At 42.5% G+C, this 17,118-nt stretch overlaps 1 protein-coding gene across 2 annotated transcripts; it reads left to right on the top strand.

Moving 5' to 3' along the window:
* Positions 1–1,292: 1,292 nt before the first annotated feature.
* Positions 1,293–8,006, top strand: LOC143041160 (uncharacterized). Of its 2 annotated transcripts, none has more exons than XM_076212975.1 (2): positions 1,293–1,656; positions 6,295–8,006. In XM_076212975.1, the coding sequence occupies exon 2, from the start codon at positions 6,753–6,755 to the stop codon at positions 7,947–7,949; it is 1,197 nt and encodes a 398-aa protein (XP_076069090.1). In that variant the 5' UTR covers positions 1,293–1,656; positions 6,295–6,752; the 3' UTR covers positions 7,950–8,006. The 2 variants fall into 2 exon arrangements, with proteins under 2 accessions (XP_076069090.1, XP_076069089.1); XM_076212974.1 differs by having other exon boundaries at positions 1,293–2,140.
* Positions 8,007–17,118: the final 9,112 nt, after the last annotated feature.

Below are 17,118 nucleotides of genomic sequence, written 5' to 3'. Positions count from 1 at the left end.
ATCAAAGAGAAGGGGGTGAATATAGGTTACATAATGGTAATAGTTACGTGTCACTACAGTAGACGGGAGGAACCTGAGCCCAAGGGCCTGAGCGTGGCGACCAGACAAAGTTGAGCGTGTTCTCCGGTTTTTCACATTTCCGCCTCTGGCGCCCGCACTGTTGGCCTGAGTGGTGTCCAAGTGCAGTCCACAGGAACCCTGGTGGCCCTCGACCTGTGGGTGACGTGGCGACCCAATCGGAGCAAGTGACCAAAATCGTCAGGTCACCGATTTGGCTCTCGACCTACTACAGTGCTATAGTGCATTACGGTGCTACAACAGTGGTAGTACGACGCACTATAGTGCTAGTAGAGTGACTACGTTCCTAGTACAGTGGTAATAAAGTGAACTACAGTAGTAGTACATTGCAGTGCAAAGTACAGTGCTAGTACAATGCTCTGCAATACTAGTACATTGAACTACAGTACTGGTACAATAAACTACAGTTCTAATATAGTGCACTACAGTACAAGTACAGTGCACTAGAGTGATAGTACAGTACAAGTACAGTGCACTAGAGTGATAGTACAGTACAACTACTGTGCACTAGTGTTAGTACAGTGGACTACATTGATAGTACATTGTACTAGTGCTAGAAGAATCCACTACAAAAGAACATTGGAGTCATGCCAAGGAAAAGCCACCACTGACTTGGAAATCCAAACAATGATTTCTTTTCTTTTTGTTTGGGTTTTTGACCGACTGGGTTTTGTCCTAGACCCGACCAGTAATGATATGAGTAAAACAACAAGGTGCTGAAGGGAAAGGTCCAATTACCTTGTTGCCTGGTACCCTGATTCACTAGACTAGTAATATGATCAAAGCATTACTATTCTCAGAGCATACCTGAAACATATACCAAACTATGACCTATACCCTGTGTTGGTATAAGTCAGTTATTGGCAACCTGCGGCTCTTTCAAGCCACTTGTGTGCCTCCAGAAGCTTCTTACAAAATAATTATTGCATGAAGACAAAGACGATTTGTAAATAAACATTTCATATGTACAGTTTCAAAAATATCTATAGCCATCGATTATCATGATTTGTAGAAAGATATTTCATAATAGAACTTATTTAAATATATTTTAAAAGTGCACACCTACACGATATAGCATTAGAAATTTTGATATGTAAGTTATAATGCATCACTATAACATATATTTTTATTGGACAATTTATATATTCACACAACGGTACAAGTTGATATATGGCTCATGTGTTTCTAGTGATAAATGATGTGATATGAACCATGGTGTACTTCATTTCCTTCGGAAGTGCGTAGTTTTATAGATATTAATTGTTAAATAATGCACTTATTTTTTGTTTTGATCGATTCAGCGGTTGATGACGATGACCTCTACTATAGGTACATTACTAAATACAAGATAGATAGGTTAGGTTTGACTTGACGAATTTATCATACTTTAATTTCTTCGACCTCTATATCTACCAAAACAAACATGGTGTCTCAAGCAGTCAAAGCGGTTGCTTTTTCTGTTATAGATTTTCACTAAGAATAGTGTTAATTTACAAATTTATTATTTAATTTTCTATTGCTATATCACGTGTGCTTTTCTGAAATTTACCGAAGCATAGAATCTAAACCCATAATTAGGTGAGTGTGAGACCAATGAAAGGGTGTGTGATGGGTGAAAGGTATGCTTTGACTCTGCCACCCCACTTTTAAGAAAAATGGACCTGTTGGTATATAATATTGTTAGCAATTATAACTGGTACACATTTTAGCCAGTGCTTCATGTCAGAGAATCAATCTGGCAATTGTGTTTGTTTACATTGTAATACGAAATGTTAGGAATGGGTCAAAGGAAACACCATTTTATTGACCCATTTGCCATTTTTGGAGTTTCCACCATATGAAGTTGATATAATGTGTATTTATAGGTATGATATTGAAATGCCCAAATAAGTAATCAGTGACCAATATCAGCAGTCAAGTTGTGGTTGGTGGCAACTTGCAAGTGGTGTGGAAATATAGGTGGGCATCGTCTTAACCCCTTCCATACAGGCTCGGCATGCAACACAGCATTTTGTTATGGAAGTGGCACAGGACTAGGACGTAAATGGTATGGATGTGATGTGTATGTATCCCACTTTTATGGGTGTTTTAAACCAATTCTCTTTTATCGTCTGCAATTTTGTATAAAGTGTTGAAAGGTGATAAACACTGCCAAATCCAATTCACTTGGTGTGGTTCCCTTAGTAAAATTATATTTATGATTATTAGGAATCAAAATCTCAAAGCACCAGCATTTTTAATGGATTCACATTGACAACTCAGCATCTACTCATTGAGAGAGCACAGAGCCAAATCCACTCAGCCATTCAAAGTTTGTTGATAAGTACAGCCAGTAAGGAACATGATGTCCTCTATGCCAGACCTAATGAATTGATTGATATAGGAGGTTGATGGACCAATTACTTAATATATTGTTGCATGTAAATATTTTTATTCAGAATTTATTTACTATGGTAGATGCATGGTTTTTTACCCTCAATGAAGGGTGATACGGACAGGATGCAGGAGCATGTAGAGTTTTATATTGATATCACCAACACAACATATACACCTGAAGAGTGTGCTCATATCATGCAGTGAGAATTGATACTTATGTAGAGAATGTATAACATATGGTTATATGTGCAAAAGCAGTAATTGTATTAAGACAGACACATGTCTGCTGTTGTTACCATCAAGCATTTTAACTACTGGCAACTCTCAGTGATAATTCCCAAGTTATAGTGGTATCTCAGTTTCTTTTAAAACAACTAATAATCTCTGTGCTTACTACATGATTTCTAAGAATGAAATGGTGATCATGTCAAGATTAGTGAACCCAACATTTCCATGAGAACAGTGAGCCCAACGATCCTCATGTCAAGAACAGTGAACCCAAAGATCCTCATGTAAAAAATGGTCAACCCAAATGTCTTCCTGTAAAGAAAAGCAAACCTTTGGCATTGATTTTAAAAATAGTATACAAATTTTATATTGATGAATAAATAATGAAAAGAAATATGCTAACATAATGTTCAATTTCCATTAAAAAAAAAAAACTCTTAAACTTGTTATTGAAAGGATAATGCATGGTGATTGCATTACAGAAACCTGATAACCTGTCACCCATATACCTAACATAAGCGTGAGACTTCCTGGATATCTGAATACAGAAATTAAAACCAGTATATGAAAACTGCTATTAAACCAGTAAGGATTCATAAAGATTAACTAGTGAACAAAAGAAAGGTAGAAATCACATAAATCGTTGGTTTGGCAACCTGCGGCTCAGCTATTGAAATGTTCTCTGTGTACCAAAGTATTTATGTCAAGAACAGTGAACCTGATTATACTCATAAAGAATAATGAACCCAATAATTTTCTTGTAAAGAATAGCAAGTCTTGCTGTGATTGGGTTTGCCAGTCTTTGCATGATCCCAAAATAGACTTGGTAACCATGTAACAAAATCTGAAACTATTGGTTGTTTTAAGGGAAGGTTAGATAACTCTAAAGATGTTTATGATAGGTGGTAAAGGACATGGAACTACCTAGTGTAAGTCATATGGTCTGTGGGAGTTTCATTTGTAAATTTTTACTTTGTTCTTTCAGTCTTGCTGCATTGCATTTGACCCAGGGGAGTTGGCGGCAGATGCAGGGATGGCCCATCATCCAGGAGTAGCTGAGTTGGAGAGGTGGAAAGGGAGTGAAATGGGTGGGAATAGGTACATACCTCTGACTAATCTACCTCCCATATAAGGGGAAAAAGGTCTTGGTATATAGATAGCTCTTTCAGTGCTGATTGTGAGTTCTTTGGGCAGCTGAGTGGAATAAGGCTGTGCACTCTATCAGAGGTCAGACAGTAAGTTGTTGATTCAAACCCCACAAACAATACTGGCTGCTATATGGACTTTATTTCCTAGTAACCATACAAACATTTTATGAAGGGTGCTGCTCAAGCAAACTGAATTTGGTGGAATTTAACACCTTTTACTGCACTACCTCAAAGTGTGTAACCATCAACAAAAAGTACAATGTATATATATATATGTATATATATATATACATATATATACATGAATTTGGGGAGCAGGTTTTCTTGGATATATTTTCTATTAAATAATACAGCATACTCAGCACTGGAAATCTTCTTCCATAAACTTTCTATTCTTCTCACTATTTTCCTTTCTGTGGGAGGAAGGGAGAACACAATATCAGCAAATGAAACCATAGTGATTTTGGAAATAAAAACAAATCCATTACTTACAACATTTTGCCTATGCTTTAGGCATCTTCTGGTAATTTTTATTTTGAATCTACAAATCATGATTATATATACAAAGTACAAAATAAACTAGGATAGGTACTTTGGTTTAATTCCTTCTTGGCGCCCCGTGGGAATGCCTAAAGCATAGGCGAAATGTTGTAAGTAATGCATTTGTTTTTATTTCCAAAATCACTATGGTTTCATTTGGTGATATTGTTCTCCCTTCCTCCCACAGAAAGGAAAATAGTGAGAAGAATAGAAAGTTTAAGGAAGAAGATTTCCAGTGCCGAGTATGCTGTATTATTTAATAGAAAATATATATACATATACATATATATACACACACACATTCATATTATATATATATGTCTATATATATATATATATATATATATATATATAGATATATATGAATAAGGAAGTTGAAGATAAATGTGGGTTAAAGTAAGGTGATGAGATGTACAAAAGGAGAGTATGGCAGCAAATTGGAAGTGAGTATTAAGGGAGAGAGACTGGAAGAAGTGGATAGCTTTAGATATTTGGATGGGAAAGGGAGGAGTGGAGGTGGAGGTAGAATGTAGATTGACAGAAGCAAATTAATACCATGGTGGATTAAAAAGTATAATGAGAAGTAGACATTTGGGAATGGATGCTAAGAAGAGACTGTATGAAGGAATATTTGTGCCGACAGTACTGTGAGGAGCAGAAACATGGAACATAAGAGAGGAAGATTTTAAATGTGTTGGAGATGAAATGCCTGAGAAATATGGTACAGGATATTAGGCTGGATACAGTGAGAAATGAAGAGGAGAGTGGGGGTAGAAAGGGAGTTGGGAGATAGGGTTGATGAAAGAGTATTGGGATGGTTTGGATACATGGAAAGAATGAGTGAAGAAAGATCAATGAAAGAGGTGTGGAAGGCAGAGGTGGAAGGAGTGAACATAAGGGGCAACCAAGGATGAGATGGATGGATGGGGTAAAAGGGGCATTGGGATAGAGGGGAATGTCTTTTGAGGAATGAAGGGAGAATGGTTGTGTATGGGTGATGCTGTGATGCATGGAAGGGAGTGGGTGGGGATGAGGGCTGAGGAAGTATGTGTGAATGATATTTTGATGCAGTCTGAAGGGATATCTCCTCATCTTCTCTTTTTTTTTGCATGAGGGGATGGAGACAGGGTGACACTTATTGAATAAAGTGGCCTTGCTGTGGATGTGAGCTGTGTCTTGCTACATTGTTTCTGACCCAGGGCAGTGGGCGAGATGCAGGTATGACCGGTCGTCCAGGAGGAGCCAAGATAAGAGGGAGGGGGGGAATGGAGTATGTGGGGATGGAATGGGTGTGAGTGGATTTTATGCCTTTGTTTTTTGGCTACCTCCCTTGTAAGGGGGGAAAAAGCCATTGGTATATGTATAAATGTATACCTCTACAGTTTCTTAGATCACATTTATTTATTGTGTCTTGCTAAAATATAACACAAGTACACTGTGTATCTTAATGTCACTCACATAATTTCTTTTAATTAGATGAGTAAGGTGAACTGAATGACCCTCCCTAGAGTAGGTAATTTTTAGATGTAGGTCTTGTGAGCCCAAACACTGAATGTTATGGAGTTATGTTAAAATATGACTGATATGCCCAGCTGGGTCATTCACCTCTCCAAATCTCATGACCAGATAAAAAAAAAAAAAAAAAATAATTGAGTCATTCTGGCCATGAAGGTGTGAGTATGCATGTAACTATTGGATGTTTTTCAGTGCATTTCTAATGAAAAAGTAGAATATAGTATATCATAGGACCATATAAGTTAATATTTCTACCTATTTTATGTTAGGTGATGGCATGTACACATGTTCTGTTTAGGTACAAAGGGACTTGAGAATGAAATGATATGTGTATAAAACATCCACAATCCTATTAATACACACCTCAAAAAATTAATGTCAATCTTATGATTTTTTCTCTTCTTCCCAGGAGGAGGGTAACTATCAACATTTCTCTGGGAAAGCTATCCGTAGATTCCATGTCATTGTCATACATTGAAGAGACTGGTGTGATATCTGTGGCAATTATCTCATGAATCATCTTAAATATCATGTGATGACCTACACAGAAGGGAAGCCTTTCCAGTGTGACCTGTTTCATGCAGCTTTCTCACCAAAGGTTAATTTTAAATGTCACATGATGACCCACACAAGAGAGAAGCCTTTCCAGTGTGACCTGTGTGATTCTGCTTTCTCACAAAAATATGTTCTCAAATGTCACATGATAACCCACACAAGAGAGAAGCCTTTCCAGTGTGACCTGTGTGATTCTGCTTTCTCACAAAATATGTTCTCAAACATCACATGATAACCCACACAAGAGAGAGGACATTCCATTGTGACTTGTCCAATTCTGCTTTCTCATGAAAGGGTGAGCTCAAATCTCACATGGTGGCCCACACTGGAGAGAAGACATTCCAGTGTGACCAGTGCTATTCAGCTTTCTCACGAAAACATGTTTTCAAACTTCACATGATGACCCACACAGGAGTGAAGCCTTTCCAGTGTAATCTATGTGATTCAGCTTTCTCACAAAAGGGTGATCTCAAACGTCACATAATGATCCACACAGGAGAGAAGCCTTTCCAGTGTGACCTGTGTGATTCCGCTTTCTCACAAAAGAGTCATCTTAAAAGTCACATGATAATCCACACTGGAGAAAAGCCTTTCCAGTGTGACCTATGCAGCTCAGCTTTCTCACAAAAGATTAAGCTTAAATATCACATGATGAACCACAGAGGAGAGAAGCCTTTTCTTTGTGACCTATGTGATTCTGCTTTCTCACAAAAGCATAATCTCAAACTTCACATGATGAACCACACAGGAGAAAAGCCTTTCCAATGTGGCCTGTGCGATTCTGCTTTCTCACGAAAGGGTAATCTTAAACGTCACATGGTAACCCACACAGGAGAGAAGCCTTTCCAATGTGACCTGTGTGATTCAGCTTTCTCACAAAAAGGTAGTCTTAAATATCACATACTGAACCACACAGGAGAGAAGCCTTTCCATTGTGACCTGTGTGATTCTGCTTTCTCACAAAAGCATGATCTCAAACGTCATGTGATGAAACACACAGGAGAAAAGCCATTCCAGTGTGACCTGTGCAATTCTGCTTTCTCAATAAAGGCTAATCTTAATCGTCACATGATGACCCACACAGGAGAGAAGCCTTTCCAGTGTGACTTGTGCAATTCAGCTTTCTCATTAAAGAGTAATCATAAAAATCACATGACAACCCACACAGGAGAGAAGCCATTCCAGTGTGACCTGTGCGATTCAGTTTTCTCACGAAAGGCTACTTTTAAATGTCACATGCGGACCCACACAGGAGAGAAGCCTTTCCAGTGTGACCTGTGTGATTCAGCTTTCTCACAAAAAGGTGGTCTTCAACGTCACATGTTAACCCACACAGGAGAGAAGCCTTTCCAGTGTGACCTGTGTGATTCAGCTTTCTCACAAAAGGGTAGTCTTAAAGAACACATGATAATCCACACAGGAGAGAAGCCTTTCCAGTGTGACCTGTGCAATAAAACTTTCTCTCGAAAAAGAGTCCTCAAACATCACGTGTTAGCCCATACAGTGTGACCTGTATTATGTAATTTACAAGAGACATCATGATTTTACCCACTGGAGAGAAGCCTTGTACAGATTTCTCAAGTAATGATGATTTCAAATATGTGAGGTCCCACACCAAAGAAAGGCCTTTCCAACAGCGTGACCTGTAACATGGACCTTTCTTATGTAAGGGCATTCTGAAGTAGCACTTGATGTTCCACATGGAGAGAAGCATTTCTACTGTGAACTGTGCAGTGCAGCTTTCTCTTGAAGGAGTAATATCACACAGCATATGATGATCAACATTGTAGATATGACTTTCCAGTATCACGTGTGTGATGCAGCTTTCTCATAAGATGCTTTCAAAAGTCACATAACACACAAAAGCAAAACTTTTCTAGTGACATTTTGTTGTACATTTCTCTGTAAAGACTGGAGTTGTGTGGGGAGTTCTTAGATTCAAACTCAGACCTATGGCATTTGAGGCAGAAACGAATGTGATATATTCCTCGAAAAAATATATATACATTGTTCTTTTTTGTGTTTTTGAAAGTGTTCTTTAAATGCAGGTGCTCCTTATGAACAAGTACTGGATGACATTGTTATTATGTATTTAATGATGCTGTGGTAACTTCCTACTTATACCAGTGTAGTAGTTTTAGTAGATGTTTTATAGGACCATATCTAAAATCTGTTCAATATCTCAATTTGCATTTGTTGGAAATGATATAATTTAAGCTTGAATCTGATATGTTATAGGACCCATGGAATGCTAGTTGACCTTTACAAAAACAAATGAATAAATGAAATAGATTAGTAAACAGATAAATGAATGATTGTAGTACCATTCATCAGTATTGTGAAACTTCACAGTAAAGAAAACACAATAGAAATACGGTTTCATTGTAATACTAGTGTAATGTTATAAACTTGTTCATATACTATGGCTTGGTTATCAATTTGAATAAGAGCACTGAAGAAAGGGACCTTTCTGTAAATCGGTTTATGACAAAAATATTATGACTTGGTATTATAATGAACAAATAAATGAGAACAGTAGATGTTTTATTTTTCTTGCAAATATCTACATATATAAGGATGGATAGTTTAGTTTTTCAATTTACATACATACATATACCAAGGCTTTTTCCCCCCTTACAAGGGAGGTAGCCAAAAAGGAAAAGGCATAAAATCATTCCCACCCATTCCATCCCTGAATACACTCCACGCTCCTCCGCCCTCCCTGTGTGATGCAGATTTCTCAATTAAGGATGATTTCAAATATCATGTGAGGTCCCACACCAAAGAAAGGCCTTTCCAACAGCGTGACCTGTAATATGGACCTTTACCTACATTCAATGATCAGCTGCAAAGGAAACCTATGCCAGTGGGTTAAATACAAGTAAAACCAGGTGAGTAAAATGCATTGTGGGGACACTGAACACAAAAGGTTGTCGCAATGAAGAAGAGACTAAAATAGGGCACAGTGACTTGAATATTTTTGTTTGATTACCTGTTTTTCTCACCAAAGTTGTAAATATTCCTGTGGCTTTATTGTTGGCCACCATGAAATGATTGTATTTTTAAGTGAATGGTGTCCTGGTGCAATCCACAGGAGCTCTGGTGACCCTCGACCTGTGGGAGACGTGGTGACCCAATTGGGGCAAGTGACCAAAAAAATCTCAAAGGGGGTAACCCACGGATTTGTCCCAAAATCAGTATGTCACCGATATGTACCAAACTTAGCCCAGAAGGAGAGAGCCGTACACAGAGTACGGCTAGGTAGTGTAGAAGCCTACCTGGGGTCGCCATTTGTAGTAGCTGGCGAAGGAGTGCCATCGTTGCTACAACTAAACACTTGGTGGTAGAGTGTACCGGTAAGAAGAGGTTAAGAACATAAACATAAGAATAAAGGAGACTGCAAAAGACCACAAGGCCTACACTAGGCAGCTCCGTATCCATCACTACCTGTCATCCCCATCCATAAAGTTGTCCAATCGTTTTTTAAAACAGCCGATAGTCTCAGCGCCTACTACACGGTTACTAAGTTTATTCCATTCATCGACCACCCTATTAGTAAACTCTTGTTTACTACCTTCCCTCTTTATTAATACAAAATTACAACAGCATTACATATGGGCGAGATGACTCGCCGGTGAATATAGTCTCTGAGCAAGAAAGGCACATTACACATTAAAGACAAAGGGTGACTCAAGGTTACATAACGGTAATAGTAACGTGTCACTACAGTAGACGGGAGGAACTTGGGCCCATGGGCCTGTGTGTGGCGAGCAGACAAAGTTGAGCGTGTTCTCCAATTTTTCACATTTCCGCCTCTGGCGCCCGCACTGTTGGTCTGAGTGGTGTCCAAGTGCAGTCCACAGGAGCTCTGGTGGCCCTCAACCTGTGGGTGTCGTGGTGACCCAATCGGAGCAAATTACTAAAATGACACCCATTTTGCCCAAAATGAGTATGTCGCTGATTTGTCCCAAACTTACCCCTAGAGGAAGAGAGTCGTGCACAGAGTACGACGAGGTAGACGGGAGTAACATGGACCCAAAACCATGTGCGTGGACTCTAACCAAACTTGAGTTGTTGTTTTTTCTATTTCCGCCACTGGCACCCGTGACCTAGCTCAATCCACAGTAGGGCTAGTGACCCTCGACCTGTGGGTAACGTGGTGACCCAATCGGGTCAAGTGACCCAAAATCAGTATGTCACCGATTTGACCCAAACTTACCCTAGAGGAGGAGAGCCGTGCGCGGAGTACGGCTAGGTAGTGTAGTAGCTCACCCAGGGTCACCATTTGTAGTAGCTGGCGAGGGGGTGTCTTTGTTGCCACTAAGCACTTGGTGGTAGAATGTACCGGTAAGAAAAAGTTAAGAAAACTCTTGTTCCTCAATTCTCACCTTTGCACCTTCCCCTTTTTATTAACCCAAAATGACAACAACTTTATGAATGGGCGAGATGATTCGCCGGTGAACATATAGTCTCTGAGTAAGAAAGGCACATTACACATCAAAGAGAAGGGGGTGAATATAGGTTACATAATGGTAATAGTTACGTGTCACTACAGTAGATGGGAGGAATCTGGGCCCAAGGGCCTGTGGATGGCGACCATCCAAATTTGAGCGTTTTCTCAGATTTTTCACATTTAAGCCTCTGACGCCCGTACTGTTGGCCTGAGTGGTGTCCAAGTGCAGTTCACAGGAGCTCTGGTAACCCTCGACCAGTGGGTGGCGTGGTGACCCAATCGGGGGAAGTGACCAAAATGACACCCAAAAAACTCAAAGGGGGTAACCCACGGATTTGGCCCAAAATCAGTATGTCACCGATTTGACCCAAACTTACTCCAGAAGGAGAGAGCCGTGCACAGAGTACGACTAGGTAGCGTAGTAGCCCACCCGGGGTCGTCATTTGTAGTAGCTGGCGAGGGGGTGCCTTTGTTGCTACTACTAAGCACTTGGTGGTGGTGTACCAGTAAGAAAAGGTTAAGAAAACAATTGTTCCTCAATTCTTAACTTCCTCTTTTTATCAACACAAAATTACAATAAGTTTATACAAAGGAGAGATGACTTGCCGGTGAACATGGCCTTGTGTAAGAAGGACACATTACAAATCAGTCAAAGGCAACGGGTGACTGTAGGTTACATAATGGTAATAGTAACGTGTCACTACAATACTCCCCACCACCCCTAGTGATGAGGAGGGAGGAACGATGCAGATTTTGATGGATTCAATTTGGTGAGTGAAGTGACCTTTGTTGCTGGTGCAGGTATAGCTACTGGAGAGCGTGTGTGACGTCATGCCATGGTACTTTGACACTGGACGCATGTGCGTGTCCATTGGTTGACGTCCGTGATTCGTGGGCGGTCTGGCAGGCAGGGGTCCGGCCGACAATCCGGCAGCGGAGGTTGGCGGCTGAGCGTCTATCCGGCATGGCAGACGGCAGTCCGGTAGATGTGGCTGGCATTAGTCCGTGGACGAGGAGGTGGTGGCGGCTCAGCAGGCATTCCGGGGCAGGTGGTTGCGGGAGTGGCGGGCAGGCCGGCGGGCGGTGACTGCAACAGTGACAGCTGCGGGCGGAGATTGCCGCTGGAGGCAGCGGTGTCGGCAGCTCGGGGCGGCGGGGGCCAGTAGGCAGGATGGGCGGACGGCTGGAGGCAGCGACAATGACAACTCGGAGCGGCAGTGGTGGCTGGAGACAGCGTTGTCGGCAGCTCGGGGCGGCGGGGGCCAGCAGGCAGGGTGGGCGGGTGGCTGGAAGCAGCGATAACGACAGTTTGGAGCGGCGGTGGCGGCTGGAGACAGCATTGTCGGGAGATTGGGGCGGCGGAGACTTAGTGAGCGGTCCGAGACAGGTGGCAGCGGAGACCAGCAGGAGGTCCAGCGGTTAGCGGTAAGAACGGCTACTTTCTGGGGTCGCCCTTTGTAGCTGGCGAGAGGATGCCACTGTTGCCACTATTAAGGTTAAGAAAACTCTTCTTTATTACTTTTCCTCTTTGTTAACACAAAATTATAACTTTATACATAGGTGAGACGACTTGCCGGTGAACAAAGTCTGTGAGTAAGAAAGGCATATTACAAATCAGTCAAAGACAAGGGATGACTATAAGTTACATAATGGTAATAATAACGTGTCACCACAGTGGACGGGAGGAACCTGGGCCCAAGGGCCTGTGCGTGGCGACCAGACAAAGTTGAGCGTTTTCTCCTATTCTTTTTTTTTTTCACATTTCCACCTCTGGTGCTCGTACTGTTGACCTGAGTGGTGTCCAAGTGCAGTCCACAGGAGACTTGGTGGCCCTCGACCTGTGGGTGACGTGGTGACTCAATCGGAACAAATGACCAAAATGACACCCAAAAAACTCAAAGGGGGTAACCCACGGATTTTGCCCAAAATGGGTAGGTCGTCGATTTGTCCCAATCTTACCCCAGAGGGAGAGAGTCGTGCACAGAGTACGGCGAAGTAGACGGAAGGACCCTGGGCCCAAAATGCATGTGCTTGGCGACCACCCAAATTTGATTTTTTTTTCCGCCACTGGTGCACGTGCCTTTTTGTCTGAATGATGTCCTAGTTCAATCTACAGGAGGACTGGTAACCCTCGACCTGTGGGTGACCCAATCGAGACAAGTGGCCAAAATGACACCCAAAAAACTCAAAGTGACCCACCTATTTGGTCCAAAATGGGTAGGTCGCCGATTTGACCCAAACTTAGCCCGGAGGGGGAGAGCCGTGCACACAGTACGGCTAGATAGTGAAGTAGCTCACCCGGGATCGTCATTTGTAGTAGCTGGCGAGGGGGTGCCATTATTGCTACTTCTAAGCACTTGGTAGTAGAGTGTACCGGTAAGAAAAGGTTAAGAAAACTCTTGCTCCTCTATTCTTAACTTCCTCTTTTTATTAACATAAGATTACAATAAGTTTATACAAAGGAGAGATGACTTGCCGGTGAACATAGTCTCTGAGTAAGAAAGGCACATTACAAATCAGTCAAAGACAACGGGTGACTATAGATTACACGGATTTTGCCCTAGATGGGTAGGTCGCCGATTTGACCCAAACTTAGCCTAGAGGGAGAGAGCCGTGCACAGAGTACGGCTAGATATTGTAGTAGCCCACCCAGGGTCGTCATTTGTAGTAGTTGGCGAAGGGGTGCCATCGTTGCTAGTACTAAGCAATTGGTGGTAGAGTGTACCATTAAGAAGAGGTTAAGATAACTCGTTACTCAATTCTCACCTTCCCCTTTCCATTAATAAAAAATTACAACAACTTTATACACGGGCGAGATGACTCGCCGGTGAACATAGTCTCTGAGTAAGAAAGGCACATTATACATCAAAGAGAAGGGGTGAATATAGGTTTCATAATGGTAATAATTACGTGTCACTACAGTAGACGGGAGAAACCTGAGCCCAAGGGCCTGAGCGTGGCGACCAGACAAAGTTGAAAGTGTTCTCCGGTTTTTCACATTTCCGCCTCTGGCGCCCGCACTGTTGGCCTGAGTGGTGTCCAAGTGCAGTCCACAGGAACCCTGGTGGCCCTCGACCTGTGGGTGACGTGGCGACCCAATCGGAGCAAGTGACCAAAATCGTCAGGTCACCGATTTGGCCCTCGACCTACTACAGTGGTATAGTGCATTACGGTGCTACAACAGTGGTAGTACGACGCACTATAGTGCTAGTAGAGTGACTACGTTCCTAGTGCAGTGGTAATAAAGTGAACTACAGTAGTAGTACATTGCAGTGCAAAGTACAGTGCTAGTACAATGCTCTACAATACTAGTACATTGAACTACACTACTGGTACAATAAACTACAGTTCTAATATAGTGCACTACAGTACAAGTACAGTGCACTAGAGTGATAGTACAGTACAACTACTGTGCACTAGTGTTAGTACAGTGGACTACATTGATAGTACATTGTACTAGTGCTAGAAGAATCCACTACAGTACTAGTGCAGTGCCCTATTGTGCTAGTCTAATGTACTACAGTGCTACTATATTGCACTATAGTGTTAGTATAGTGCACTATATTGCTAGTATAGTGTTATAGTTCAAGTATAATACACTTTTCTAGTGTAGTGCATTACAATGATAATACAGTGCACTATAGTCCTAGTACAATGCACTGTAATGCTACTGAAGTGCACTACAATGCTGGTACAGTGCAATACACTGCAAGTACATATCGATGACAGTGCACTAAAGTACACTTTAGTATTAATACAGTGCACTATTGTGCTAATATAGTGTACTACTGTGCTCGAATACACTTCAATTATAGGACAGTGCACTTTAGTGCTAGAACAGTGCACTTAAATCCTAGAACACTGCATTAAAGTGGTGGTACAGTGCATGGTAGTGCAGTGCTAGTACATTGGGCAACCCTTGGGACGCGTGCCAAACCTGGCACACTGACGACTTCTTTCCGGCACGGGAAACCCAAGGCTCACCTTAGAACAAATAACTACAAAATTTCCAACTTCTTTCGTGTGACCATTTGTCACCGCATGTTCCGCTGGGAGGCGGATTGGGCTCCTAGGAGGTAAAGGGAAGGATCCCATACTCGTATGTAAGCCTGTAATCTTACTCTGTTGGCATGCGGGAAAATGGTCTCTGATTTTGGCACCCACGCTTGAAAAGGTTGCCCACCCCTGCCCTTAGTGGGCTGCCTTCCCGGGCTGTCAAGCTCCACCTGTTCGAATGCTGTCAGATAGAACTACTGGGCTAGGACAAACCCCCCAACCTGGTTTGCTATAACAACATAGGAATGGATGACACCGCAAGAGACGATAAGGCCTCCACTTGCCAGTTCAATGTCCATAAAGTTACATTTTAAAATAACCAAGATTCAGCGCTCACTACATGGCGGCTACTAAGTCTACGCAGGAGGGAAATGAAATCCGAAAAATGTGCAAAATATTTTATTATCATCGTCATCGTCTTTTGACACAATTTCTTTTCTATTTCATTTTCTCATAATCTTCCCAAAAGAGGAAGAAGTTAACTGAAATCCTATTACGTAATTATCCATTCATTTATTTACTTACCTTTGTAAGAGAGAAAATAATAAAAGAATTAAATGTGGCTGATGTGTATGCATTTATATAAGCGTGTGTGTGTGTTGTTAGGACAGGGTAATGTGACGTGTCTAGTGTGGATAGTGTGTCTCGCATGCCCTCTCGCTTTCAGCTACCACCGCTGGCTAGTCTAGTTACGAAAAGGGACCCGCTTTGCATAAGTCTCACTTGCCCGTACATAAGCTTTCCGTCACCAAGACTACTGTGGAGCCTCCCCGTGGCTACGCATGGTAACTGGGTGCCTTGCAGCCCCAGGCTAACACTGCAGGAGATCTTGGAGCAGCAGGAGACCCCAGAGGTTCGGAGATATGGTCCACTGGTGTGTGGACACGCCCTGCTTCCCCCACCAACTGTCTTGTGGAGTCTTGCTTGGCACAAGGCTACGGGAGATAACCCAGATCAAAAACAGCCGTGAGGAGAACCCCCCCCCCCCATTGACATGTCCTCAAGTGGCGGACTGAGGAAAGGCCTCCTGATAGGTAGGTTAGCTGCAAATACTCAACAAGCAGTCGCGGATCAAATAGCGTCAGGCCTCATCAGGGTGAACAACGCTCTACTACTGGCACTAAAATCCTGAAAATGTCTTCAGGGCCCAAAGACGTGACCTAACTGCGACCAGAGCCGCATTAAACTCTACTGCCCGCTTGGCTGCCCAAGCGATAGGCGCTGCCCCACCAGCTAGTGGTCTGCGGCAGAGCACTGCAACTAACCTTTGCGTCGGTCGTCTTGGCTCTCACCCTTGCCACCGGACTATGCAAAGAGTGGTTAAGATGGTGGACCGGAGGTGTTGCAACTCCCTTCAACCTTGAATATCAATTACACGATTTCACTCCGTGCTTCCTCATCCCATTTCACTCAACATCATCCGGAAAGTCCTACGGCGACAGCCCGGCCAGTGATAAGGGCAGGCGTGGATTGCTGGGAGACCTTAGCCACCCGCTGCACCACAGACGGCTCAGAGCACATGAAAGTTGACGAGTTGAACCGAGAGCAGCAACCTGCCATCGGTCTCTCTCTGGGCGTCTGGGCACCCCTATTCAGGGACAGCAATGACCGCGTCACTCAGAGGAAGGGTTGATGAAGGGAGACTTAAAAATTGCCTCCTCTGCCGTTAGACTTGTGGTGGGTAACCACGCTCACCAGTGTTCCTCATAGCGGCCGATCAATAAGAACTAGGAACTTAAAAACTGACTCATGGAAAGTAAAGACAGTACTTAACTCCAACCCTGACTTACCCAAACGCCACTGTATTTGTTGAAGCAGAACTAGATCTCTATAAGATAGACATCACTGCCCTTAGTAAGACTAGGCTTCCAGATACTGGATCTCTTACTGAAACAAAAGAAGGTTACACCTTCTTCTGGCAAGGGACCCCCCCTGATCAAACGAGACAACTGGGTGTGGGCTTCGTAGTGTGATCATCTATTTTGCAAAGTATACCCACCTCTCCAACTTGGATCAGTCAAAGAATTATGGCCTGGTGCATTCCACTCGTCAAATCCCAGTAAGCTACACTCTTATCTATGACCCTACTCTACCATCTGAAGAATATGTTAAAGACACATTTTACCACTGCCCCCACGAAACGTTACAGAGTAACCCAGAGACAAGATT

The sequence above is a fragment of the Oratosquilla oratoria genome, chromosome 30 (genome assembly GCF_046742065.1).
Source record: "Oratosquilla oratoria isolate Oo_2021 chromosome 30, ASM4674206v1, whole genome shotgun sequence".
Lineage (NCBI taxonomy): Eukaryota > Metazoa > Arthropoda > Malacostraca > Stomatopoda > Squillidae > Oratosquilla > Oratosquilla oratoria.
This window is presented reverse-complemented; position numbering and strand designations above follow the sequence as displayed.